At 39.6% G+C, this 27,934-nt stretch overlaps 1 protein-coding gene across 1 annotated transcript; it reads right to left on the bottom strand.

Annotated features, from left to right (window-relative positions):
* ache (acetylcholinesterase) lies at positions 1-27,934 on the bottom strand. The gene is made up of 9 exons (XM_044021429.1): positions 27,707-27,934; positions 11,218-11,742; positions 10,285-10,508; positions 9,123-9,383; positions 8,125-8,347; positions 7,569-7,814; positions 5,517-5,709; positions 5,140-5,318; positions 1-3,160 (listed from the first exon to the last, which is right to left on the bottom strand). Exons 2-9 carry the CDS (start codon positions 11,663-11,665, stop codon positions 3,039-3,041), a joined length of 1,896 nt encoding a protein of 631 aa, XP_043877364.1. The 5' UTR covers positions 11,666-11,742; positions 27,707-27,934; the 3' UTR covers positions 1-3,038.

The following is a 27,934-nucleotide window of genomic DNA, read 5'->3' as shown; positions in this document are numbered from 1 at the left end:
CATAGTGTAATAATTAGCACATTTTATTTACCATCCTTCTTTTCTTAGTACAATTACACAGAAAACTACTAAGCAGCAAATTGTCTTTATTTCTGTTGCCTTAACCAGATCAGCATTCATGATACAGAGCCATACTTCATCACTTACAGTACTAATAACTGAAAGAAACAACAATGAGGCAGAGGACAGAAAACAAAGATTTATGGCACGCATGTTTGATTTATGATGTCAATAATATTGCTTTTAAAAAAGACAGCCTCTACCCACTGTAGTTGTTTTATCATGTTGTATTTTCTCTGCATTTAAATATCAAATATATTCCTTTAACGATGCATTTACGTTATTGCTAACACTGAACGTACCTAACATTAAAGATATATAACTTATAACAGTTTCATTAAAAAGTACAAATTTTCACAGGAAATAACAGTCCACGTTTGGCTGGATATACAAGGGACAGTCAGCTCTGGGACATGCACAAGGATTTGATGAGGTAAGGAAAGGTATGGGACATTGAAGCAGGGTCTCCCATTGGATAAGAGGAGCTGCAGCTCATACAGCCTGTCACACATGCACTCTTCACTTATTTATATATCAGGTACAAGCCTTAATTCATATTTAGTTATTTTTAAAGCTAGACTACAATACTCCAGTCCATAAATGGGAGTTACATGCCAAAAGAGACACTTTGCTGGGTTAGCCATTAGCCATTGATCAATATCCCTTCCAGAGTTCAAATAAAAATAAGAGTTTGACAGCACATGCACACACACAAACACATACAGTGATATTAAAGGTGATGGACACAGACAAGACAAATGATACACATTCCATTGTTAATGTATGGATAGAGAGCTACTACAGTCCTGACAGTCTATTGTTCTTCAACTTCAACGCATAGCTTTACAGTGCCTGCAACATGTGCCTCAATGTCTCACTAGATAATAAGTTAAGTATCTCATTCTTGAAACACAACAGGGGAGAACAGATTTTGCGTAAATATGACAATAGCATGTATCAACACAGTGTGTATCTGTTGTAAATATTTTATCTTAGGAAGTGGATGTTTTGTCATAATTTGCAGTCAGTTTGGCCACATTGGACCCCCAATAAATGGATTTTTTTTGATTGACAAGGTCAGTGTTTTCTTCACCACATTTTTTGTTTGGGGTTGTATCTACACATGTGCATGTTCGTTTTTGTTACCAGAAAGCTTCCAAGGTCAAAATGTTATATAATGCCGGATTTCTATCCTTTTGTCGTTCCTTCATGTCACCACCCATCTCTCTGCCTCATCCACTTCCCCTGTCCCCCCTTTCATTTTCTGTCTCCTTGCTTCTCCTTGCTTGTTACTCTGCACTTTCCATTCTATTTTTCATCCATCCATTGTGCACTGGTTGGCAGGCCAGAGGCTGAGCCAGTGCACTGTCACATTATCCTGCTGCTGAGTGAATTACTTTGCCTCCATTAGACTAACGAGAAAGCCAGAGTACAGACCGAGATGGGAGAGGGGGGTAAGGACATGGCACAGGAGGAGGTGGGAGGAAGGGGGAAATTGATGCAGCTGAAAGACGGATGAGCAAGGAAATGAGACACAAGGAGGAGGAGAGGTTTGGTCAAGTGTAAAGAGAAAAACATGGGAGAGGGGGTAAGGAATAAGATATGAGGTAAAAAGAAAAAGAAAAAAATGAGAAGACAAATGGATGAATGGAAGACTGTAGAGAAGACAAGAGAGTGGGTTAGAGATGAAGATAAAGTGGAGATGAGGATTAAAAAGGTGAAGGAAAAGAGGACAGTAGTGGTAGTTAGTGGTAAAAGATGGAGGAAGTGAAGAAAAAGGAAGGTTAATTCCTCTTCACAATATGTGAGAATGAATTACTGCAAGATGGTAGCAAAAAAAGACAGATAACAACATGTGTAGCTGTGGGACCAGAATGAACAGACAGAGTACATGACACAGACATACAGCTATTCAGTGTTGCTCCCAAACATGATTTGACTTAAAAGTAGAGTTAGATAGTGATATTAATAACAAAAATAATGTTATTATTATTTATTCAGTTACTCACCTAAATGAGTTTGTTTTGAACTGGGTTCTTTAGTGAGTTGTTGATTTGTTGACTTCAAATTAGTAATAGTTATATATTAAGGCCTAAAGAAGATATTTATTTAATTGAAGTCACACTGTGGTTCTTTTTTAAATTTCATTTAACAATATCATCTCTGCCCTGGTTTCACAATCCAACATAACATCATCGTTGGCAACAGCCCAGCATTGAAGAAACTCATCTGTGAAATAATATGCTTCCCAATTCAGTAAGAAAAGGATCATTATAGAAGAATATACAATGTGAGTGGTATTAATCACCAAACTGCAAAATTGTACTTATGGTAGCATCAGATTATAAATTATTAATACTAATGGATAGTGATTGACATTTTACACAATTTTCAGATTTTCTGAAGACCTAGCTTAGTTAACCCTGTATTCTCTAAACTTTTACATACTTTTAAACACACTGACTTGAATATGGAAATGGTGGTCATATAATAATAAGATTAAAGGTACCGTAACAGATGCATGAGACAAAAATGATGTTAAAAATTCTAGAAAGAAAAAAAAGGAATCTTCAAAAGAGAAAACTGCGTTTACAGCACATGATTGTAAAACAGCAGTAGAGCAGTGTCACAGGCCTGTTGAGAAGTTAAGATAAGTTCAACCTGACAAACAGACACCCACACACACACACACACACACACAGCCGAGGTAATGAAAACCCTTTGATACAGTTAATATTCCTTCATGCAGATAAAACATTTCCTCCATAGCCCATTACTTTCTAAGACACACAAATTCAGAGAAATATACAAACATAAATAGTATAAATAATATAAATAACATTCTGTAATGCCTGTATTTGTGAGTAAAACACAGAATATTCAAAATAAAATAAAGGAATTAACATGTAATAAGGGGCTATGGAGAAAACTGAACATAATTTGTTTGAACTCCCCCCTCACAGTTATTCTCTCATCCCTCAGAAGTCAGTGCAACGCTCCTGTTTGCTGTAGTGGTCAAACTGGCTCTTCCAGTGCATCATATAGGAGGACCAGCGATGGAATTCCACTTTCCACTGACGCTCCGCTTCATCAATGTTGTCTTATGAAAGAAAAGGAGTCACAGTAAAAAGACATGTTAGCAGTTACATCTTTGCTGCAAAGCATTTAGGGAAAGCAGAAATATGGCAACTATTTCCACAGTTTTAAGAAACCCAAACAACCTATAACTCCAAATCATGAATGGTGTGTTATGAGTTTTCTTAGTTATTTAGCATATCTAGCATGGCTACAGAAATCTGGAAAAACAGTAAAAAAAAAAGAAAAAAAATGAATGGAAGGTTCTTTTGAGTCGACTGTGTTGACACACACTCATTGCCTGCCTTATCAGGTACACAGCACACCTAATGTGGCAGGAGTGGCACTGAACTACCTGGTGTGTTCACAACCTTTGTTGTAAAAGTGTTTATTTGAACTAAGGTTACTTTCTATCATGTTGAACCATCCTGATGCTGTGTCAGTGAGAAACATAGTGTGATGTCGTCCCGGTGCAACAGACAACAATACAACAAACGACAGAGCAATTCCTTTTTGTTTTATAATACACTGCTGGTGTTGGAGAAACACCGGTCGCAAGGGAGTGACACTTTTCTGTCATGCAAGTAGCTGACTGTCGTGGGTCTAGCTCCACCCATACTGTACCATTACTCTGGTACCCCAAGGTAAAACATGTCACAAGACGACGACACATTTCAACATTTCCCCAGTAATGTTCTAGTTTAGCTCTTATTATCAAGTATGTTTTGTGGTTGTGTGACTGTGCTTTATTTTGAAGGACAAATGACTAGTGAAGAGCTAGGGCCCTATGATTCCTGAAAACAGACATAATCGCAATAAAAATTGAATCAGCTGTTGAACACAGAATTACAATCATTTTGTTTTTAAGTTAGTTGAGAGACAAATGGAAGCTTCAGAGGGAGAGAATGGATTGTGAGTCGGTTCTGACTAACATGGGGTGTCCTTTTGGATCTCTGTGCTACATTGGATACATAACAGTGATTACTGTACGTACAAATCCCATTTGACAAAAAAAAAACAGCTTACAATGTCTCACCCTTCAAACCATTCACTTGCAGGTGACAGTGACTACCAGCATAAGCAGTGGCTATTTGCTATTAATTCCACAACCACCAAGGCGTAGAGGAGTGGCACTTAAATGTGCTTTGTTGTGGAGCAGAACCATTGCATGAACCAAAGCTGAATATTTCTGTGCATGAGGACTTTCTGTATTTTGTATGTACGCCAACTTTTCAGGCATACAGTTTTATAAATGAGGCCCCTAGAACTCAAAATCTTACACTAAAAGCTTCAATATTCAGACGAATAGTTGATAAATGGTCTCAAATGATGATCAATGGTTGAGCACAAATCCTTAGGGCAGCCCTATGTGAAATTGTGTTTTTTTTCTGAGATGTTGGAACGTTTTGCAGAGACAATATTCCAAGGGTTCCAATGTTATAAAACTCAAAGGTGATATGTTCTGTGAATTCTGCCAGCACACACTGGTCAACTGGACCTGTAAGTGATGATCACTTAGATTCTAAATCTCATAAGAAGAACAAAGAACAACAGCATGCAAACAGGAGCCTCCACGAAGCATAATTTCAGCTACAAACACGTCGGCTAAATCAAAACCAGAATTTGTCCAGGACTTTGTGGCTGTGTGTGCCGAGTGAGACATTCCTCTAGAAAAGCTAAAGAAGCTACGGCCGTTTAAAGTGAACTCTTGCAAACATTTAGGGGGAGTGGCCTGAACATGAGAGTAGCCTCCAACAAACTCACTATCTAAAGTATGTTGTGTTGAAGATGATATGCTTCAAAGCAATTACTGTTACTTACAAATTCGGGAATAAAATATTTGTCTGAAGGTATGTATTTTAGACTTAAATCACAAAATAAAATAGCGCAAAGTTTAGAAAAGCTACAATGAAAAATATGAATACAAGAAAAACTAATGGAATTTGGTCAAAAAAAAGGACATGTATAAACATCACATGTTAAGTTCGACCAGTGGGTTTTTACCAGTTATATTTAGGAGGCGTGGCAGAAAGCGGTTCCAGAAGGCACACATCTGGTTCCTCAAACCTTTATGGATCTTCAGTGGTTCAGCATTGAGTACAACATGTTTTTGCTCGCTGACAGTGAACAGAGGCCAACGCTTCCTGCTGTCTACGAGCCCCTCATGGTTCACATTGGGATTTCTGACACAATAAGGACAAGAGGGAGGTAAAAGAGACACAGTCTGAACAAGAAGAAATAATACAATTATTCAAACTGATTGAAAAATGCTTTTTAGTTCCCCACACATCGTTTAACCTAGGTTTAAACAACAAAACTATGCTATCTGACTTGGTTTGCTGCTATCACAAATCAGAAAAAAAGGAAAGAAAAGGTCTCACCCAGTTCGTGCAAAGTTGGCCCAGTATCTCATCATGCGCCGACTCAGTTTCTCCTCCTCTAGGGTGTAGTTTAGTCTCTTCTCCAGTGGCAGGCCAAAGACAAACTCAATCTCATAGCCGTGGATCACACCCATCCACTCTGGCCATGCCAGGTTAGATGCTCGGTGGTCAAACAGATAAAGGAAGACCCCTCCTTGGGGAGATGGTAAAGAAAGGAGTGTTTATTTTTTGGTCTCAGTAATGCTTAGATATGGAGTGGATCCATTCCCTGCAGCAAACAGACATTTAAATATTACAGCACCTTTGTATTTGTATTGTATTTTATGAAGTTGAAACTATCATCACTGTACATATATGTTTGTATATACAGTATATATACACACTAACTAAAAGACAGTAACCCCTTCACCCACTTTGTCCGAATTTTAATCCTATTCTTTTTTCCGTCTCCATTGGTCTGGGGCTCCACACAAGATTTCACCTCATGGGGCATCAATGATCATGAGAAAGGTGAGAGATCAGGCCAGAACTACACGGGAGGAGCTTGTTAATGATCTCAAGGCAGCTGGGACCACAGTCACCAAGAAAACAATTGGTAACACACTACGCCGTTATGGATTAAAATCCAGCAGCGCCCGTAAGGTGCAACTGCTCATGAAGGCACATGTACAGGCCCGTCTGAAGTTTGCTAATGAACACCTGAATGATTTGGAGAATGATTGGTAGAAGGTGATGTGGTCAAGTGAGACCAAAATCGAGCTCTTTGGAATCAATTCGACTCAATGTGTTTGGCGGAAGAGGAATTCAGACTATGACCCAGAAACATCATCCCCACTGTCAAGCATGGAGGTGGAAGCATTATGTTTTGGGGGTGTTTCTCTGCTAGGGGACATGTCAACGTCACCGCTTCGAGGGAAAGATAGATGGGGCCTTGTATCGTGAAATCCTGGGTGACAAACTCCTTCTCTCAGCCAAGAAACTTAAAATGGGTCGTGAATGGGTCTTCCAGCAAAACATACAGCCACGGCACAACGAAGAGGTGGCTTAAGATGAAGCACATTAAGGTCATGGAGAGGCCTAGCCGGTATCCGGACCTAAGTTATATAGATAATCTGTGGAGGGAGCTGAAGCTTCGAGTTGCCAAGCATTTGGAGAGGATCTGCAAAGAGGAGTGGTCCAAAACTCAAACTTTGCAAACCTGGTGATCAACAACAAGAAACGTCTGACCTCTATAGTAAGGTTTTGATAGAGGGTCAAATACTTATTTCACTCAATGAATTGCAAAATAATTTAAATCTTTTTTTTATGCGATTTTCTGGATTTTCTTTTTGATATTCGGTCCCTCCCTGTTAAAAAAAACCCTACAATTAAAAGTATAGACTGTTAATTTGTTTGTCAGTGGGTGAACTTACAAAAACAGTGAGGGATCAAATACTTCCTCCACTGTACATAAAAATATACATATATATGTATATAAGTACATACAGTATATATATATATATATATATATATATATATATATATACACATATACATATATATTATACATACATATATATAGTCCCATATATAGTCCTTTTCATGAACTCAAAAGAAACTTTCCATTAAAAGAAAGAAGCAATTAGAAGAGAAAAGACACACCAATAAGTTAAAACCATCAAACATAAAAAAACAAAAGGAATGTATCTCTGAAAACTATAGATGTAGGCTGGTATGACGAAAAGCATACACAACTGAACTGGTGTTAGTAGGTGTTGAATCAGCCTATCCCTATATGACAAAACTGTGTTAAGATTACACACAGAAACACATAAACATCAAATGTAATACCTACCCTAAACTTAACCTAACCACAATTCAAATCTTAGCACTACATTTTACAGTTTGAAGTGCTAACTAAAACTCAAGTGACTTTGTCATGCTCACTTCACACTAGAAAAACAGAACTGTTTGTCAGGTAAACCTTTCATTGCTTTCACCAAAATTACCATAACTATGACATTGTTTGGATTAAAAACACAAGAGATATCAGTTAGATATCAGCTCTCTTACCCTGTGAATTTCCTCCACTGTTCACCAACCCAGGCCCAGCTCCACCTAAGTTAGCCTTATGTGCATTGTACTGGGCATAGGAGCGAGCAAAGTGGGCTAGTGGGCAAATGACGTTGTGGTCTCCCACGATGTCATCCATCGCATCACGGTTCTTAACCCCGTTATTCTCATCCATCCAGTCAGTATACTGCAACACCACTGCCTCCAGGCCAATATCATTAGCATGTGGCACGCTGAGCTTGACACCTGGCAGAAAAAAAACATTATTTGTTGCAAATCTGTGGCTGTGATATGGCAATGCAGAATGGCTGAAATGATTCTGAAAGAATTTGAAAGTGGTCGTGAAAAAGTTTCTCTCTGGTTACCCACATTAACACAATGATTATAGAGACTTAATACAATCATTTAAGAAATTTACAAATTATTACACACATTTAAAATATGTATAATGATCCCCATTAAACTATTTACTATTTACTGTATAACTGAATAGTCTGAAATGCACTTTCTCTTTTTGTCCGTGTCCATTCTTTGTAGCTTAGTGAGTGAGATTTACCTTCCAGGAAGTCCTCTCTAGATATGAGACTGTCATTGTCCTTGCTGAAGCCTGGTGCTCCATATAGCAGGAAGTAGGTGCCTTCATCCTGGTTGACCCCGAGAAGGATTTGAGTGTCTTTAAAGTTGCCTGAGTTGAGCATAGCCTCTGGAGAATCAGGCAGAATATCGCCATCCACAAGAGGCACAAAAGAAAACCGGAAGAGGGCGGACCATGGTAAAACCTGTTTAGAGGGAGATAAAACATCATGATGTACGACAGAATGGATAGTCTATGAAATGTTCAGCTAACACACAACAGACCAAATGCCACAACCGAAAATGGGAGAATAAATATCAATGTAATATTCAGCATAAGAAAGCACATGAAATAACAGGACTGCTGCATACAAACACTACATATTCCTTATACAGTATGCATTTGTGTGTGTTTAATATATACTGTGCACAGAAGTGCAATAGATGAAGTCGCAATTCACCACATATATGTGTGTATATGTATATATATATATATACATACATACATATATACACTACTATATCTATTTTCCACATAGTACTGTATATTTTAATAAAAATAAATAAATACATTACCTAAATGAATGAATGAATGCATTCATTAATTAATTAAACAAACATTTAAAATGTGAAAATAATAACAATAAATATATATGCATTTATTTAAAGTATTTTACATGTTCATTTATCAACACTCTGTGGCGGTAATGAGGCTGAAGTGCTTGGCGCCACCTGCCATTCAAGGAAGTAGCTGCTGTTCCAATTGCAACGATCATACTCATGCACTCCTGTACTTAACTAGTATGTACTCCAGTCATACTTGGGTATTGAGAAACAGCCTCTGTGTGTAATTCTCAGTGAAGACGGGCAGAAACTGTGATGACTCAGTTCAGCTCCACAGCATGCAAGATCACAACGACCTAGCTGAGAACTATCGCCTATTATAGTCTATTAAAATTAGTCTGAATCAATTAACAGTACCTGCCACTCCTGATCTATCAGGTCCTGTGGGGTTTTACTCCGCAGACAGTCCACCAACTCAGTGTCATTGCCTCCATTACAGCCAACCAGTTTTGCCAAAAGCGTTGCTCGTCTGCGGGCCTCTGTCGGGCTGACTGATGCCCAGGGAGAGTTAGGCACACCACTCTGAAGGATGGCACGGGTGAAGGTAGACCGGCTGTCTGGAGACAAGAGATGGAATCCTACAGAAGCGCCACCTGCACTTTCCCCAAAGATAGTCACCTGTTCAACAGGTAAAAATAATGCAAATAGAGAAAACAGGATAAGAATTATTTTTCAAATAACTTTTCTATTAAATATTGAAATGAATTAGCAACATGAAATGTTTTTACTTGCTAGCTGAGCTGTTACCAAAAGAAGGATCTAAACCTGACATGTAAACCTTTCGTTATGGGAACAAGTATAAGAGTTTCTTTAGCCCCTTTTCCCAGCTCGACTCGCTTCGCCTAGCCTCGCCTCTGCACGGCACGGTTTAGTTTGATTTTCCACTACAAAAATAGTACCTACTCAATGTGGGTTGAGTCATCATCGTACGTCTGCATGAAACTGCCGTTACTTTTTTTTACAAGCACACGTTTAAATTAATGACAAGTGACTTTTAAAGCAGTTGTTTTCAGTGTAAGTTAATCATTAGAACCAGTTAATTAAAACTATTTGTTCAGTACTTCCTCCATGACCAGAGCACAGACTCAGTCCACACCAGACTCCTCTGTTAAATATTGAGGTTTCAGACATGTTCCTGGTATTTGTTGGAGATTAACCCACATTGTTTTAGGATTATTACGTCTTTTTAACTGATCTGCAGTTCGGCATTGTGTGGCTTGATTCTTGTATTGGACGTTTGGCTCACTTGGAACCTTGCCAGAGCAGGTACTAAGAAAAGTACCAGGTACATCGCTAGTGGAAACGGTCAAGCTGTGCTAATGGAAACGCAACAATTGAGTTCTACTTTTATGCAGGAAACTAAACTAATCCATAGGTGGCATCATTGTGCTGGCCATAGGTCTGAAGGTGAAGAAACGCCTTCAACTCAAACTAAAGCAAGACACTTGCCTACAGCTAACTTCTGAAGGTTTTTGCCATATATAAATCATGGATATCATGTACAAGACTGGACACAAACCTGTTTTGGGTTTCCACCAAAAAAATGGATATTGTCTTGTACCCACTGCAGTGCCATCCTTTGGTCCAGCAAACCCACATTGCCAGGAGCCTCAGTTGAACCAGGCAAAGCCAGGAATCCAAAGGCTCCGATACGGTAGTTCATAGATACCACAATGACTGTCTCACTGTGAGCTAGGTAACGGCCATCATATACATCCAGTGAAGAAGAGCCACTGTAGAATCCTAGAAATGTTACATATCACAGAATGGTAATTAATTGTATCATAATGTGCAACAGAAAGACCCTTTGTGGTTTTACTGAAACAATCCAGTGTATTAAGATCTATCTATACTCCAACATATAGACAACATAGTTAATAAAACATTTTAACAAAATCTACTTTAATTTCCCAAAAACCTGGTCATGAAAAGTGTTTTTGATATTCAGCAGCACATTTTTAAAAGATTTTATCGTGTGAAAAATTGTCATCACATTTGTTGCTAGGGGTGGGAATCTTTAGTAGTAATCTTGTGATTCAATGTTATGTTTTTGTCAATCTGTGTTAAGCAACTTCTGTGACACCAGTGTCATCTATTACACTAAATGGCAGTATCACTGTACAGATGACAATTTTAGGATTAGATAAATAGAGGGACATTAGTATTGACATGTTATAAATTTAACAAATATTAATAATACTGCAATGTTTTTTCGTCCTTTATAAATTTGTATTGTTGATTTTTCCAGATGTCCATAGTCATAGACAAGAATGCATTTGTTGACTTTTACTTTGCGTCTAATGTGAAGGCAATGCTGTTTGAACCTGAGCCTTAAAGTTGCTGTCAGTGATGTTGTCTTTGGCTAACACACTTCCATTGTACGTGTGATGAAAAAATAGCTCTGAACAGGTTAATCCTGGAAAACACATTTTAAATATTTTTTACCACGTACCTCCTCCATAGATCCACACCATGACTGTGAGGTTGTGTGGTCTAGGTGAAGAGGGCACCCAGATATTTAGATAAAGACAGTCTTCACTCATATCCCTGTTGGGGTTCCACATCTCACTGCCGTGAAAGCCAGGGAATGTTGTGTCCACAAACTGATAGCAGGCATTGGGGTAGGAATTTGCCTCATACACCCCTGTCCATGGACGCTTAGGCTCAGCTTGACGGAAACGGCGCTTCCCTACAGGTGGCTCAGCAAAAGGGATGCCCAGGAAGGCTGTGACAATGCTTCGGTCTGGCACTGGCATGTGGATTCCACGGATTCGACCAGTATGTGTTTGAACAATGACGTCTGCTTCACTTTGGGTAGAGCAGGCAGGTATAAGTAGAGACAGGAGGAAGACTGAGGAGAGGTAGAGTAGAGCAGATGTCTGCATGGTCGAGGAAGTCATGATCTCTGTGGCTAGAGATGGTTATGGTTCTCACTCCGGTGAGGAAGGGCAGGATCTGCTTGGCTTCCCCCTCAGACCTACAGACAATCAGCGAGAGAGATGGAGAGGGGAGTGATAGACAATACCACTGTCTCCAAGCCATATATCATGGCTGGCCTCACTTCCAAATTGTAGACCTTAGATTTCACTTTTCTGCTATCCTTCTGTCACATATCACCCCAAACACTGTCCTACTGTCCATTGCTTTGAATGGTTGACCTCAGGTATTTAAACTCATCTACTTTCACTACCTCTACTCCTAATTTGTCTCTCCAACTGCATAACCCACCACTGTGTCACAGTCCTCTTAACTAATATAAATTAAATAACTCATGTTGTTGTTTGTGATAGGTAATGCTGATAATTATATACTTATATATAAAGTTTATATGGTTTGTACATGGTATGATCTCTAATGAATATCCAATATTAGTATAGCAAATCCAACATTTTAGGTCTGTGAATAAGTGTTTTAGGTCCATGTTTACTGTAATTCTAATGCATGACCACCATTATTTCATGCACAAGATCTCTGTAGAACTCACAACAGGCAAGAGAATCAATCAACTGTTCTTTTTTTTTGTTTTTTATTATCATTTTCATAGTGATTGTGTGTGAGAATGAAGTGCATGCATGAGGGACAAAAGAAGGTGACATAGCCAACATTATTTATGTACAATTGGAAGGGAGCTATTTAGAAATAGAAAACACACACATTCACTTGTGCCACACACACACACACACACACACTCACAAACAGAGAGAGAGTGAGAGAGCGCTGCCCCCTATCCATTACAGTACATTCAAGCTAATCCTGTCACTATGACAACCATATATTACAAAACATACACAGCAACCTTTAAAATGACAGGTGGGAGACAACTGTCTCCAAACATTGTATACTATACATGTAACACAAAATGACAGGAACCTTGCACAGATTAAAACATGTGGAGTATGCTTCATGTTTTGGCTGTAGTGGAAACATATTATGGCAAACATGATATGTTTAATAGAGCTGTCATAAACTAAAAATAAAATAATGTTGATGGCTTATTTTAAAAGGGCATCTTATTTTATTTGTCGTACCTATACCTACTGACCTTTGTAATGATCCAAGTCAAAAAACAAGGTATTCAAGTAAAAGATACAAAATTTAAGTATGAAGTTTTGAAGAATTTTGATATGGAGAACCGGGATCATTGTCTCAAACTGAATGCAATTAAAACACAATTATATTGATGGATTTAAACATTTACTAAAACTATCTCTTGACAAAACCAAAAAATAATGTTGTAAGGTTAACCCAGAGATTCCACTGAATGTGTATTGCGTTGCATCAGCATTGCATCTGCGTTGCACTGTTCCTGCGCAGATGCTCGTGCTTGATCCATCAACACCCACCGGATGCGTTCACAGCTCTTTCCACTGTGCGGCACGGCTGGATAACTGGAACTGTGAGACAGGGATTTCTGTTTCTAAAACTATATACAGTATGTCCTGTAAACACAAAGAAACAGATGTTTCACCAACCGACTGGAGAATGAGAAGGGAGCAATGGATTTGCAAGAGTGTTGATAGATTTAGTTAAGTGAAATACCATGGTTTTATCTAAAAATAAACCAGAAGCTTTAATGTTGTTTGACTTCCGGTCTCGCTCGTGCTAAATTCTGCTGAATTGAAACACTGTGGTCCGTTGTCCGGCAAAAACAGAACTCTGGCCTATTCTCTGCATAAGTGACGGACTGCAGAAGCAACAATGCAGCCAGTACATGATGCAAATGTAGTCAGTGGAAGCTGACACATTGACTAAATTGGTTGCAAATCACTTCCGATGCAACTGAGACACATGCACATTCAGTGGAATCCTGGGCTAAGGGAAAACATATATTCACATTTAGGAGGAAATCAAGTTCATTTGAGAAAATCCGTGTTCACATTCAGCACTTGCAATGGGAATGCAACAAGTAACTCCATCAGCTCATCGGGGGTGTCTTTTCCATCTGAGTCGCTGTACTTTCCTACAGAAATCTGCGTGCAGTAATACCCGCATGGGTTGGCAATGTTGAAATGCTGACACAGTGACTCAACCTCAGTCTCTCCATACAGTGCACCTGCGTCCTCGGGCCAGTACTGTGTGTAAAGCACATTCAACTCCTCAATAAACTTGTTATATCCAGTTTTATCTGGCATTCGGCCTCTTTGAGATAACATACGGTCCTCCAAGTTCTATATATGTTTCTTTTTTAAATTATTATTATTTTTTTTATGAGAGGTTCCCGGATCTGCTCAAATAAGTACCGGAACACAGGGAGGCCAAAATTAATGGACTTGCACCATGCACTTCAGACCATGTGCTATAGATCCATGTTCGCAAACTGGAGTACATGTGCCACAGCAAGCTTCCTCTGGTGGGACTTGGAGGTAAACCAGAAATACTATTCTACTGTATATAATGTGACCGGAGTGTGAAGAAACCAACGCACTATCATAAGTAGAAGGAGATGTTAAAGCGCATGGCAATATGAAGCCACAAATGCGACCTAGCACAAAGCTCAGGCAGCTACAGCCATGGTTTTTGTGGATCACTACTTGCATCCAAAAGCACTCAAACATAAGTTAAAAAAATCCTCTATGACAAACTCTCTCCTCTTGACGGAAACCCTTTTAACTGGTGAAAAGCAAACACACCACGTTTCTCCAAGTAAGCCCTATTTGTGTATCACAGATACATTTGTGTCATCAAAGAGAGAGAGTGAGAGATTCACTCATTAACAACAGGGCGACACAAGCAAATTTTTCATGCTATAGCACAGTTTCATTTGTGAAGTGCTGTGTTGAAGACTCGGAGGCATAAGCTGTAAGTAGGGCAACTGATAATACTCACTGAAAAAGATACAATAAGCTTTCATTATTGGGCATTTGAGGACACATAAAAGGCACCACATCATATTTACCTGAGGAATATGGGGAATTGGGAAGCTCATTTCAGGTTATTATACATAAATTCTGCAAAAAGATAATATGTTAATATAATAAAGAACAAATTACACTGCCCCAAATTGTCCCCTTAAACAGCATTGGTCCCGGGGTGTCTGGTGTTAGCCAGCTACATATTACCGAAATAAGAAGACAATGAGAATATTGCGCGATACGGACTTAAAATCAATCCCTGGAATTTTGACTGAATGGCGTTATACAAGAACTGAAATACTGACATTTTTAAGGATGCATGAAGCTTGAGAGATGTGAAAAACCCCGTAATGTGTTTACTTTTAGCCTAAAATCCTTCCTATCTCATAATGACCTTGAGAAAGTTATCCACGCCTTTATTACAGCACTGCTAGATTACTGCAACTCCCTTTACCTTGGCCCCCCCCAATCCTCACTCAGACGCCTGCAGTTGGTCCAATATTCAGCTGCGCACCTTCTAACTGGCACCAGGAGGCGTGAGCACATCATGCCCATTCTAGTCTCCTTACACTGGCTCCCCGTTCATTTTAGGGTCCAGTTTAAAGTTTTACTATTTGTTTTTAAGGCACGTAATGGGCTGGCTCCAGCATACATCACCAACCTTGTCCAGCTTCACTCTACCCAAAGGTCCCTTCGATCCACCAACAAAGGGCTCCTACGTGTGCCGCGCTCACGGCTCAAACAGCGGGGTGACAGAGCTTTTGCTGTTGCTGCTCCACGTCTGTGGAACCAGCTCCCCCTGGATATTAGATCCGCCCCCTCCATTTCTGCCTTCAAATCCAGGCTAAAAAGCCACCTGTACTCCCTGGCCTTTCTTGTTCCCTAATCCTGTATTGCTTTTCTCTATATTGTCTGTGTTGTGTGCCCTGTCTTGAATGTTACTTATTTAACTATTCATGTTTTATCTTATTTAATGATGACTATTGGTCAAATGCTTTTTATTACTTTGTATTATTTTGTGTCTTTTTTTAGTCTTTCACTGTACAGCACTTTGGTCAGCTTATGCTGTGTGTAAATGTGCTTTATAAATTAAATTTACTTACTTACTTTACTGAAGGGTACTGTTCACATTTGGATTGGTACTATTACCGACAATGAGGCCAGAGAATACAGAAAATCTGTGATGGATTATTTTTCATACTTATGTGGGTAGAGCACATGGCTGTAGTCAGGGGAAAGGGGCACCCCTCATGGTAACACAAACTCATTTGCAACTCAAAAGCATTGGTGAATAAGTAGTCCCTTATAAGACTAGCATTTCAGTACCATACTCTAGGAATTGACGGTGATTCAAATGAAAGGAAGAGAATCACATTATTACAAAGCAGAGGGGGTGAAGGTGGGTTAGATTTAGGACAGAGTAAGACCCTGAGTGGTGGAGGCATGACTGAGAGGGGAGAGAGCCTGTCACTGCTCAAATTAGAATGAGGAAGGAATTTGTGTATGAAGTTCAGAAGAGGATTAGTTTCACTAGAGGTGCAAGTCATGGGATAAAACAGAATGGAAACAGAAAAGTCCAAATTAGTGTAGAGAATATACACCACTCAGTAACATTATCAAAACAGGTTATCAGTTTGAATGTTGCAGCTCATCTATAGGATTGGGTGCCATTTGGGTACCATTTTAGCCACAACAATGGAAGCTCAGCTTCCTCTAAAATGTCATCAAATATGTACTGCGTTGTATTTACATTACAACACTAAACATGCGCTAGAACCGATGTCCCTAGTTCGTTCAGAATCAGCTGTTTATCAGGGATGAAAAATCGTCTTACGAAGCTCAGCTTCCACTGTTCTCTATGGGACAACACATCATTATTCTTTTTTCCCACTGTGAGAAAAGCTTGACAGTAACTGGACAAATGCGACAAACTTTCATTAGCAAATTTTCATTTGTACACATACACAAATAAAAACACTATTTCATTTCAGGATATAGATATATATACACATAGTTATACATATATATCTTTTATTAGTACAAAATCCTCAGGTATTGGTATCATTTGAAAATAATTAAAAATGTGCATGTCTTTAGCTCCGTTTCCACCAAGTAAAGTTCAGTTTGGTATGTCACAGTTATTTTTGTGTCCATTGTCAAGTGTTGAGAAGGGTACCAAAATAACCCTTCTGTGTCTGTACTGCTGTGTTCACAGTGCCTGTCCACTGTGCAGCACAGCAGGAAAGCTGGAGCCACAAGACAGGGATTTCTCGCAGTAATTCAAAAACTGCATATGTACTGTAAACACAAAGAAACAGATGTTTCGAGAAGGGAGCACTGGATTTGCAAGTGTTGTTGATGTAGTCATATGGTGTTAACAAGGGGCCTTTTACTCTGAAAATAAACTAGATGCTTTAATGTGGTATCGGTGTTTGACTTCTGGTCCCACTCGTGCAAAATTCTGCTGAAATTAAGTATTTTTAAAATTCTGCATAAGTGACAGACTGCCGGAGCAACGACGCAGCCTGTACACGACGGAAAGTTAGTCAGTAGAAACTGACACATTGACTAAAGTGGATGCCGCAACGGAGACGCGCATATGCATTCAGTGGAATCCCAAGGGTCAGTAATGGTAAATGGTTTGTATTTCCACTACCAGTCAAAAGTTTGGATACACTAGACAAGAGAAATATGAATATCATAATTATGTATTTGGGATGTACTGTATAAATAAAGGGCCACGCGGTTGGAACACAGGCCTTTCTGTATGATGTTTGCATGTTCTACCCAAGTGCATCTGGGTTTTCGCCGGGTTTTCCCTCAACATGTGGATTAGGTAAGTTGCTCACACTAAATCAGTGGTGGGCAATTATTTTAAAGAAACAAGGAGGCTAATGAGGCTAAGTACCTGTCTGCAAGTATTTTCTACCTTTCACATATGTGCACTTTTTCCATTCCTGTTCATTTTTCTTCTCATAGATATTACAAACCTCACATTCACTCACAGCATCACCGTAATCTATCTATCCCACCTGCTCCACACACATCCAACACCTTGTTGCAGGGGACCTGTGGAACTGCCAGTCAGCTACCCGCAAGACTGAGTTCATCTCTGGCTTTGCTACTCAGCAATGCCTGGACTTCCTTGCTCTCACTGAGACTTGGATAACACCCTCCAAAACAGCCACCCCTGCAGCTCTCTCCTCCGCCCACTCCTTCTCCCACACACCCAGATCCACTGGAAGAGGTGGCAGGACAGGTCTGCTCATCAACTCACTGCCGCACTTCTCTTCACAGTCGTTTGAATTTCATGCTGTAACTGTAACTCACCCAGTAAAACTAATCATTGTTGTGATCTACCGTCCACCAGGCCCATTGGGACACTTCTTGGAAGAACTAGATGTCCTCCTCTCAAACATCCCAGAAAATGGCCCACCACTTGTTCTTCTTGGTGACTTCAACATCCAGTCAGAGAAGTCATCCGATCTACTTCTTCTACTTTCGTCTCTTTCTCTCTCACTTGCTCCTTCTCCACCAACTCACAAAGCTGGCAACCACCTTGGCCTCTCCCACTCCCCCTCCTCCCTTCTACCAATTCACTTTGTCAACTACTTCACAAAAAAAGTAGATGACATTCGCTCTTCTTTCTCAACCCCACCTCCTGATCTCACCACTCTACCAACCACAAATTCAGCTCCTTCTCTATCCTCTTTCACCCCTCTATCTCAGGATCAAGTTCTTTCCTCATAACCTCTGCCCGCCCCACCTCCTGCCCCCTTGACCCTATCCCCTCTCACCTTCTTCAGTCAATTGCTTCTGATCTTCTTCCTTTCCTCACCCACCACATTAACACATCTCTATCATCTGGTTGCTTTCTGGACTTTCTTAAAGAGGCCAGAGTGACCAACCCTTGTCCTGCCTGAAGTAAATAACTACAGACATGTCTCTCTTCTTCCTTTTCTCTCCAAAACTCTGGAGCGTGCTATCTTTAATCAACTCTCCTCCTACCTTCACCGGAACAACCTTCTTGATCCTCTTCAGTCTGGTTTTAAAGCAGGTCACTCGACCGAAACTGCACTTCTTGCTGTCACTGAGCAACTCCACACTGCCAGGGCTGCCTCTCTCTCCTCTGTGCTCATCCTCTTGGACCTTTCTGCAGCGTTTAACACAGTTAACCACCAGATCCTTACTTCCTCCCTTCAAGAACTAGGTGTCTCAGGCTCTGCACTTACTTTCTAACTCTTATTTGTACCCAAATGTTTAAATGCACTTATTGTAAGTCACTTTGGATAAAAGCGTCTGCTAAATGACATGTCATGTCATGTAATATATTGTCTAACACAACCACTGCCTATCGCCCTATGTCAGTTGAAATTGGCACAGCACCAACCACGACACTCCTGTGGAGGATAAAGTGGTAGAAAATGTATGGCTGAAATTCAGTGGCGGACTGGGACAATAATTCAGGCTGGGAATTTGATGACATTCCAGGCCACCTTTCTCATGCAGACCACCATACCTCTAGTTGTGTATTCTAACCCTATTTGATAGTTGAAAAGAAATGTGTGTAATTTGGCTCAATGGTCACCACAGACACACACACTTTTCTGTGTATACATATATATATTCATTGATTTATTTTATATTATTAATGATTGCACACACAACCCAGAAAGACAGGTGTCTGTGAACACAGCCTATAAAGTTTATAGTCGTACTATATAGAGCTTGTATATATATTATAATGATGGTCAAACTATCATTTATGGTGCAGAATTATAATATTATATTATATTATATTATATTATACTGCAGCCTAATAGATTAAGAGTAAACAAAAAAGCTAGCTGTATTTAATTATGATTTATTATTTCAGCATGTATAAACTATCCTGTAGTGGCTCAAACATGCAACAAAATCATATTTTTCATTCATCTCTAGGTATTCTAGATTGATTGTCAGGCCGTGTGCCTGTATGTGTGTGTGTGGAGGGGGCTTGGGCAGCGCATGTGACTTCCACTATTGTTGCTTAAGAGGTGATGGAATTAACCCTCCGTGAGACACAGTCTGCCGTGGTGACGGTGATTGAACGATAAACAGAATGAAAGCTATAGCGTTTTTGATTGACCTTCCCTCCTGGTGAACATGTCACTTATTTTGCAACATTTCGCTGTGTCTGTGGCAAGGCTTTCCGTTTTGTGTCCCTCTCTCTTTCTCTGCTCCACCTTTCCTTTTCTTCTGTCCCTCCATTTCTCTTGACTACTGGAGTGAATAAAGTGGAGCTAATTGATTGTTGTGTGACGCCAACAGGTCGGCGAGCGGCGTCATTATGTAACTAGATGGATTGATTTGATTGGCACGGGCGTCCGGTAACTCCAATCCGCCACTGCTGAAATTAATATCATTTTGATATCCCTTTCAGAGCTGTTTTCATTTGACTGCACTAAAAGAAACTGACAATTGATTATGTAAATGTTATATGAGTAATTAACCCCTAAACCACTTTTTTCAGGTTAAAACTATAAAAAACTTAAAATATAAGTTTATCTAGTGATCCAGGTCCAACTCTTGGTAGTTTTGTGTAAAGTATTTGAATTACATATGTTGTGTTCAAAATGGGTGTATGTACTGCCTTCTCTGGCTAAACACCTCCCATTACATTGTGTGCTCCTGATTATTCGCTCGGTAGAAATACTGCTCTGTTTTTGTGTTTACAACATTTAAAGTGTATTTCCGTGCGAGTAAACCCCCCAAAAAACCTCGGCTCACAACTCCAGCTGTGCAGCTGTGTCGAAGCGGGCAACGGCAGCAGTGAAGTGTAACTTGGCTGAGCTGTGCGGACCAGAGTGGAGCGCGTCCATTCTGCCCAGCAACAGTGAATACTATTTTCTGATTGGCTGATAGGTCGCTAATTCAAGACAGCTGTATGAATGAACTATGCAGAGCAATCTGCATTCCAATCATCGATTTATAGATTATTAATTTATTTGCGGTGACTTTTATCACTTATCAGCGTAGGAAATGTCATGTGTGGCGTGTGAGTGTGTAAACTTATTGAAATGCGTGTGTCTCATGCTAAATGCAGCTGCTACTGGAAATACCACAGTAAGTTGCTGCTGCTGTGATTTGCGCTTGCTGTCACGCGATCGTCACGCCCCCTGCAGGGCTCACTCAACCCCCACACACACACACTCACCGATAACTCCCTGCCCACTTTTTGTAGATTTTCAAAATCAGGCATTGGGCGGAGTCAGCTTCAGAACAGGGGTTTAGTCAGTCAGTCAGTCATCATCTACCGCTTTATCCTCAACCAGAGGGTCACGGGGGGTGCCGTGCCAATCTCAGCTACATCGGGCGATAGGCGGGGTACACCCTGGACAGTTCGCCAGTCCATCGCAGGGCCACACAGATAGAGACAAACAACCATTCGCTCTCACACTCGCTCCTATGGTCAATTTAGAGTGTCCAATTTACCTATCCCCACATTGCATGTTTTTGGACTGTGGGAGGAAGCCGGAGAACCCGGAGAGAAGCCACGCACACACGGGGAGAACATGCAAACTCCATGCAGAAAGGCCCTTGTTCCAACCGTGGCTCGAACTCGGGTCTTCTCGCTGCAAGGCGAGAGTGCTAACCACTACACCACCATGTGGCCCCAGGGGTTTAGTTCCTCTATGAAATAAAGATATACTTGAATTTCTATCTATCTCTCTGTCTGTCCTCTCAGTAGTCATAGGCTCTGGCTGGTGGCTGGCTTTGGGCCGGGGCTGTCATAATTTAATCCAAAAATTATATTATAAATACATTTTTATCGACCACGACAGTATTTGAGACATGAAACACAGCCCATTGGTTGATTTTCTTGAAGGACATTAGGCTGGTTCAATGAAATCTATCAGCCCTCCCGTCCCTCCTGGGCATCTCCCTGCGCATTCATCGGTCACATGACCACATGATGACACAGGAAGCACTCAACAAGATAAAATATATATATTTTTAAAAACAGTGACTAGTGACAAAAGTAGAGACTTTCTGTCATAAACATAAATACTACGAAAATGCAGAATTCTGCCGTACGAGTGAGATCCATCTAACTGTATTTACTGCGGGCGGACACACACACACAAGCGTTATGAGCACAGAGCAGCGAAGCGAAGCGCACACACAAAGTCACCGACACACACACACATAAACGAAGTCACAGGTCATCTGTGGATGTTCAATCTCCAACCACAATTTGAGGCTGGCGTTAAAAACACACAAATCCCAAAACACAAGCAGAAGCGAAAACACCAGCATATTCAATAACAGAAGTGCTCGGGTCTGTGGGAACGCTCACCATACTTTATTAAAATACCTTTATTAAGAGGTTATCCTCCTGTAACAAAGCAGTTTTTATTATCAGTGTTCCAATTTAGCAGTAGTTTGCTCTAGGCGTAGAAAAGTATGCTTATATTACATCTCAGAGTTGCTAATAGCATCGAATTTCTTTTGATGCGCGTTTCTCACGTTGAATTTGTTTTTGTTTTTGTCTGTGCTTTTGAATGTGCAGCGTTTGTGAATGCACAGCTTGCTTCTCTTCCTGCATGTGTTTTGGGTCATTGCAGTGTGTGCCCCTGTCGGCCACCAGAAATCAGACTTAAAACATAATAATAAAATAATATAATAATAGTAGCCTATAGAGTTTTGTACACAACCTCGTCCTTACTGGTTTGGAGGTGGTCACATAGTGTGTGTGTGTGTGTTGTTTATTAAATCATCATAGTGGGCCAGCATGGCCCAAAATGCCAGGGTCATTTTTTGGTCCCAGTCAAGCCCTGTGGCAAGCAACAAAACTGTAACTATCTACACTGACTCCAGATATGCATTTGGTGTTGTGCATGATTTTGGCACTCTTTATGTAAATGCCTTGCTTATACTAACAACTCAGACTGTCTCTCCAGGAAATGCAATAGCTGGTGCTGCTGCAAAAACAGCACCACTCCAACCCACATGCCCAGATGCTTTTGATTTTTTGAGTAGCAACTTACAAGGGATGTATTTTTACATTCTTAAATATGGAGGTGGTGCAGCGTGCGCACAAGCACACCAATATTTTTTGGTTTGTCATTTTGGCTGATAACACATCATTATGCATCTCTCATATGCTTACTAATCACTTCACCACTCACTTCTATGTCAGATATTCAATATACAAATAGACAATGAAGAAAACAAGAACTCTTTTAATGAAAAGGCAATTCTTATTTAACATTTGATTTAAACCCATACAGTTTATATTACTCTGATTCACTTTAAATGTAGGTCTTCATATATTTGACATAAGATAACTGAAAATCACAAAGGACGTGTCCCTCCTACACGTTTAATTGTCCTGAACGTCCTGTACCGAGCGGTTATGGAAGTATTTTACTTTGTCCAGGTACTTGCAATATCTGCAAGGTAGATGTTAGAAGAGGTGACGGTAACGCCATAAAATACAACAATACAAATTTAATAAAGCTACTCCAAAAGCTTAATGCTTAAAGGCATGCAGAGTTTGTGGAAAAAAAAACAAATGACATAAAACAACAAAGCTTTAGTGATGCAATATAAAGATGGGAAAAACTTTGAGCTGACAGCATGAAAGCAACATTGGTGTAGAAAGTGAGAGACTTTTAGCACAGTCTCCAACATTGTGGAAGAGTAAAGAAACAGAGAGAGACGTCAGAGCGAGAGAGCAGAAACGATTGTTTTCATGAGAAAGAACCTGCCATTGATGCTGCAGTGACCAGCACTGAGTGGAATGAAACTGCACTAAAAGCGATTATCAGAAGCAGTAATGTCATTAGATTAGCGAGATTACCCTGTTACTGAGAAAAATAACACTGTTTATTTTATTTCAATAGCGTTAGTTAGTAATTAATTGACGCTGCCTCGCCATTAATTTAGTTTATTGTGTTTGTATGCTGCCATTTTACACCATACAACCACTTCAAAACCACAGGATTTTCACTGTTGATCTTACCACCTAAGCAATGTCACCATTTATGTGCATGTGTGTGTTTGTGTGTACACATTATGTTTGTGCTTGTAATTCAACCAAATATTTCACCTTATTCTTGTTTACAACCACATAAGTATGAATGTATATGGTAAATGACTCAAAGGCCCTTAAAATTGTGTCACTAAAGGCAGCGCTTTGAAAAAGTGGGTGCACCTAAGTTTTCTCCTGGTGCACCAGCGCAACCAATGCAAAGAGTTATTCTGCGGCACTGCCAAAGCCGGGCGAAGTTGTTTCCCAACATGTTGGTTGAACAGGAAATTTATAGGTGCGTTTCCATTTATATTCTGTACACCACTGACAAACAGCGATTTTCATGGCATTTGGTCATTACTCATTTGTGTGTGTGAAAGGTTGTGTTCAGCTCCTCCAGTGAACACACCCCCACACCAGAGCAAATAATGTTGCTGAATTTTACAATTTTACAACATTTTTTAACTTTAAATTGACTTTCGCAAAAGTATTAAATTCAAGCAACCTTGAGCTGAAGCAGCAGAGTATCAGTATTTTATATTACAAAACACAGTCACACATCTGATAACTTTACTTATGCCTTGAAGACCAGCCAAAGCTGCTTTACACTACAGTTTTGCACTCACACATTCATACAGCACAAATACATTGCTGCAGTGTCCCCATCTGTGAAACTTTCTGCAAATACTGACCTGTATTGTATTGCTTTTGTTGTCCATGTCACTTTTAAGCTCTTTTTGTTGACACTACAAGATATTCAGCCTAATAATACCCTCATTAATGAGTTTTGAAAAGTCACTAATTAGCACCAACAATATGTATATAGAAGCTTTAGCTCTAGCGTCTTTGCAGTCTTTGTCCCATCCAAGGCTGTTAAAGACTTACACATATTACAGCATATAAAGTAGAACTCTAGAAGAAGCAGGGGGACTAACTTAGACAATAATTAGACAAGATTATCACACACATTGATCACTGCAAAAATATGAATACAATTATAATTAAAAACAGTAACAAAATCTGGACTATTTATTAAAACACTTAATAAATGGGCAACTTGATGAGAAAATGTATCTTAAACTTATTTAAGCTTTAAATATTAACTAAATAGTCATTTAAAAAACGTTTGGTAGCACTGACAGCTCATAGGCCTTTTCCAACCATGACACAGGTTTCTGGGTTAGAGTGTGGCGATTTTGGTTTCGATATGCACATCGTTACAGGCTTATCGAAAAGTAAAATATGATTAAAGTGAACAACATAAACACTTTACAGCCACTGTTACACTGTGCAGCTTTCTCTCCCCCACGAGACCATGTCTGGTCCGCCTCTCCACACAAAGTGCATGTAGCCAATATTAAATGATAACATGAAGAAGCGGGATATTCGGCACAGATAAGACAGTCGACAATATCTATATTAACTTAAAAATGTTAATGCGTGGTCATTAGCTTACCAGTAAACTCAGGCATGGCACAATAATAATATTATCTCCATCTTTGTTAACCATGTATTCAACAAAGCACCATCACCATTTCGGCCTGGTTCACATTGGCACCCATCTTAACAAATGACAGTGTTCACACTGCACGTGTGAGATTTTAATTTTTAACTCAGGCATCAAATGAAAGTGTGATGTGCACAGTTCCCAGCAAAAATAGACAGAGAAGATCTGTTGATCATGATACTGACATTGTGCCAACAATATGACATAAAACTGACACCTATCACAGTGGTTTTCGTGTCTAGCCTGAATCTAAATACATGAAAAACATAAAAATTACAGCGGACGTAAAGGGAGGCATAAGATGATTCGCTGTAGCTGCTACAATTTAACCACAATGTTGCAAAAAAATGATATTATGTAGATGATGGGTGGTCATATATTCAGTTTGACAATTCATTTTATTTACAATAAATTCAATATATATATATATATATATATATATAAATTAATTAATTAAATACATATTTATCTATATTCTCAATACAGTTGCATTTGGACAGTTGAAAAACAGTTGATTGAGCCATCTCAGACATAATTCATGAACATATCTTTTTAACTGACAAATGGTTACTATTAACTCACTCATTGCATAACTTAACTGACTCACCATGGGTTCCTGCTAGCATAACATGCTCTGGAGGGTGACACAGAAATGTGCTATGTGCTACGAGCTAGGATGTCATTTGTATGTAACACACTTTAGCTAAATGTAACCGGACCAGGGTTTACGTTAACCAGTATGTGCCAAAAATGCCAACGGCCAAAATGTCAGATGGAAAAAATGACAAACAATTAAAACAATGATTAAGAGGCCGTCAACACGGAAATGGATTTAGGTGAATATGCAAAAAAAAATATGAATACGTCTTTGACTCCATTTATGTGCGTGTCTCTGTGTGTATGTGACTTTGTGTGTGTGTCTCCGCCCGCAGTAAATACAGTCAGATGGATCTCACTCGTGTGGCAGAATTGTGCATTCTCGTGAAGTGTTTAGGTTTATGACAGCAAGTCGGTAGATTTGTCGCTCGTCACTATTTTAGAAAATTTAAAGGTCGCCAGGAAAGGGCAGGAAATGTAAATGTAATCAAACAAACACCATTTGCCTTTCTTTCCTCTGGCTCGGTTAATTGTGTCTCCGTATCTGTTATTATATCTATCGTTTACAACATCTTTGTTTTTTGGTATAATGTTACAGTGCTGGCATATGTACAGGGTTTTGAGTCGTCTTTAGGGGGATATTTATGGGGACATTTTTGAAAACGGCTTTCCTTGTAGATGTGGCCTATTAAATATTCAGATACCTATGAGATGTGTTAACAAGCAAACCTAACTATAAAATAATTTTTTATTTATTTATTGTTTTCTTTATCTCTTTTAGAGTTTCCCATATCATCATGTGGTCATGTGACCATTGAATTTGTAGCTCGCATCTTGCATCTTGCTAAACTATATATATATTTAGATGCTTTGATATGCATATGTTAATGAATTAATGAAATAAACAGTTTTAAGGTTAAAGAAAAAACTTATTTCTATTGAGTTATAAATGAAAAATATTTTATACTTTGAAATTATATGCAAATTAAGTATGACCATAGCAGTCAGTCTTTCTAGTAGGTATACATGATTTCCGGTAGCTCTAGTGTTAAGGGAACAGAGCAGAGATGTATTCTAGAAACCATGTAACTCATCAATTCCTAGAATTTTCGCCAACCAAAAGTCTGCTTCTGCTGCCATCTTGTGGTCGGATGTTCTGTACTATTAAGTGTTCATCATTTCTTATGGGAACAGTATGGAAATGCATGTATTTTTATTTTATTTTTGGGAATAATAAATGTTGCTGTCAGCAACCATCATTAAAACGTTTAGTTTGTTTATCCTCATTTACTCCTCCCAGCTCCTTTTTGCCTGGGGCCCCAATGTCCCTTGAAACGCCCATGACAGTGGGGTGTAACGAAAGAAGACACCAACAACACAGCACCATTGAGTATCGTCACTGAACAGCGTCATAGATCGGTTACCTCTTCTCCATTTATAAAATTCTCAGTCACCAATAATAGAAAACACTGTGTTGCACAGTGAAACTAATAATCTTCGATAATGTAATTATTATGTTGTTGTTTTAAATCAGAGAGAAAACACGCTGCGTTTACACGTTTATAAGTGCATCGCGTCGATGCATAAACAAAATGAATACAGCGATTATATGTCTGCCGAATGAACACAATACTTATGTATAATCGTAGTAGCCATTCAAATCATTCTATGAGCAGCAGAGACTTGCTGACGAGTGAGGAGAGCTGAAATACTCCGCATTTTAAAGGGAGTTTGGCCGAAGCGCTACTCTCCCCATGTTTGAGACCCGCACGTACGGCAGACTGACAGGCTGACCTGGCACCGATTATGTGGAAGCGGATAAATGTACAGTAACCATGACTACTGTTGATGTCGCAAAGATTGAAGGGCAACGTTTCAGAACTCCATACCGGCACCGCTGCCTGTGTCATTCCAAACAGCAATGCACAACAAATGTAAAATTGTAATTTTGACTTTTATTCTTGCTTACCTCGCACTGCTAGGACACCACACAGCGACACTGGACAGAGGTTTGCGGCCGAATGAAAATGTTTCCCGAAGAAAATGTGTCAAGACCGACAGTCAATAGGCGAAATGTCGGTAAAGCCTCCACCCAGCAGCAGCAGCAGCAGCGGCGGCGGCGGCGGCAGCGTCTGAGATCAACGTTCACTCAGTGTGACCATGAAGGCAGAGGCGGTAGGGGGATACTGCTGCTAAT

Source organism: Solea senegalensis, linkage group LG3, assembly GCF_019176455.1.
Source record: "Solea senegalensis isolate Sse05_10M linkage group LG3, IFAPA_SoseM_1, whole genome shotgun sequence".
Lineage (NCBI taxonomy): Eukaryota > Metazoa > Chordata > Actinopteri > Pleuronectiformes > Soleidae > Solea > Solea senegalensis.
The sequence above is the reverse complement of the archived record's forward strand: the minus strand, read 5'-3'. Positions and strand labels throughout refer to the sequence as shown.

Excerpts from the sequence above, each read along its gene's own strand:
- ache (XM_044021429.1), bottom strand. The coding sequence starts at position 11,665 with ATGACTTCCTCGACCATGCAGACATCTGCTCTACTCTACCTCTCCTCA. Across the intron at positions 9,384-10,284 it reads TTGGTGGAAACCCAAAACAG|GTGACTATCTTTGGGGAAAG; the intron begins GTTTGTGTCCAG and ends CCTGTTGAACAG. Across the intron at positions 3,161-5,139 it reads ACGCCTCCTAAATATAACTG|ACAACATTGATGAAGCGGAG; the intron begins GTAAAAACCCAC and ends TTCTTTCATAAG.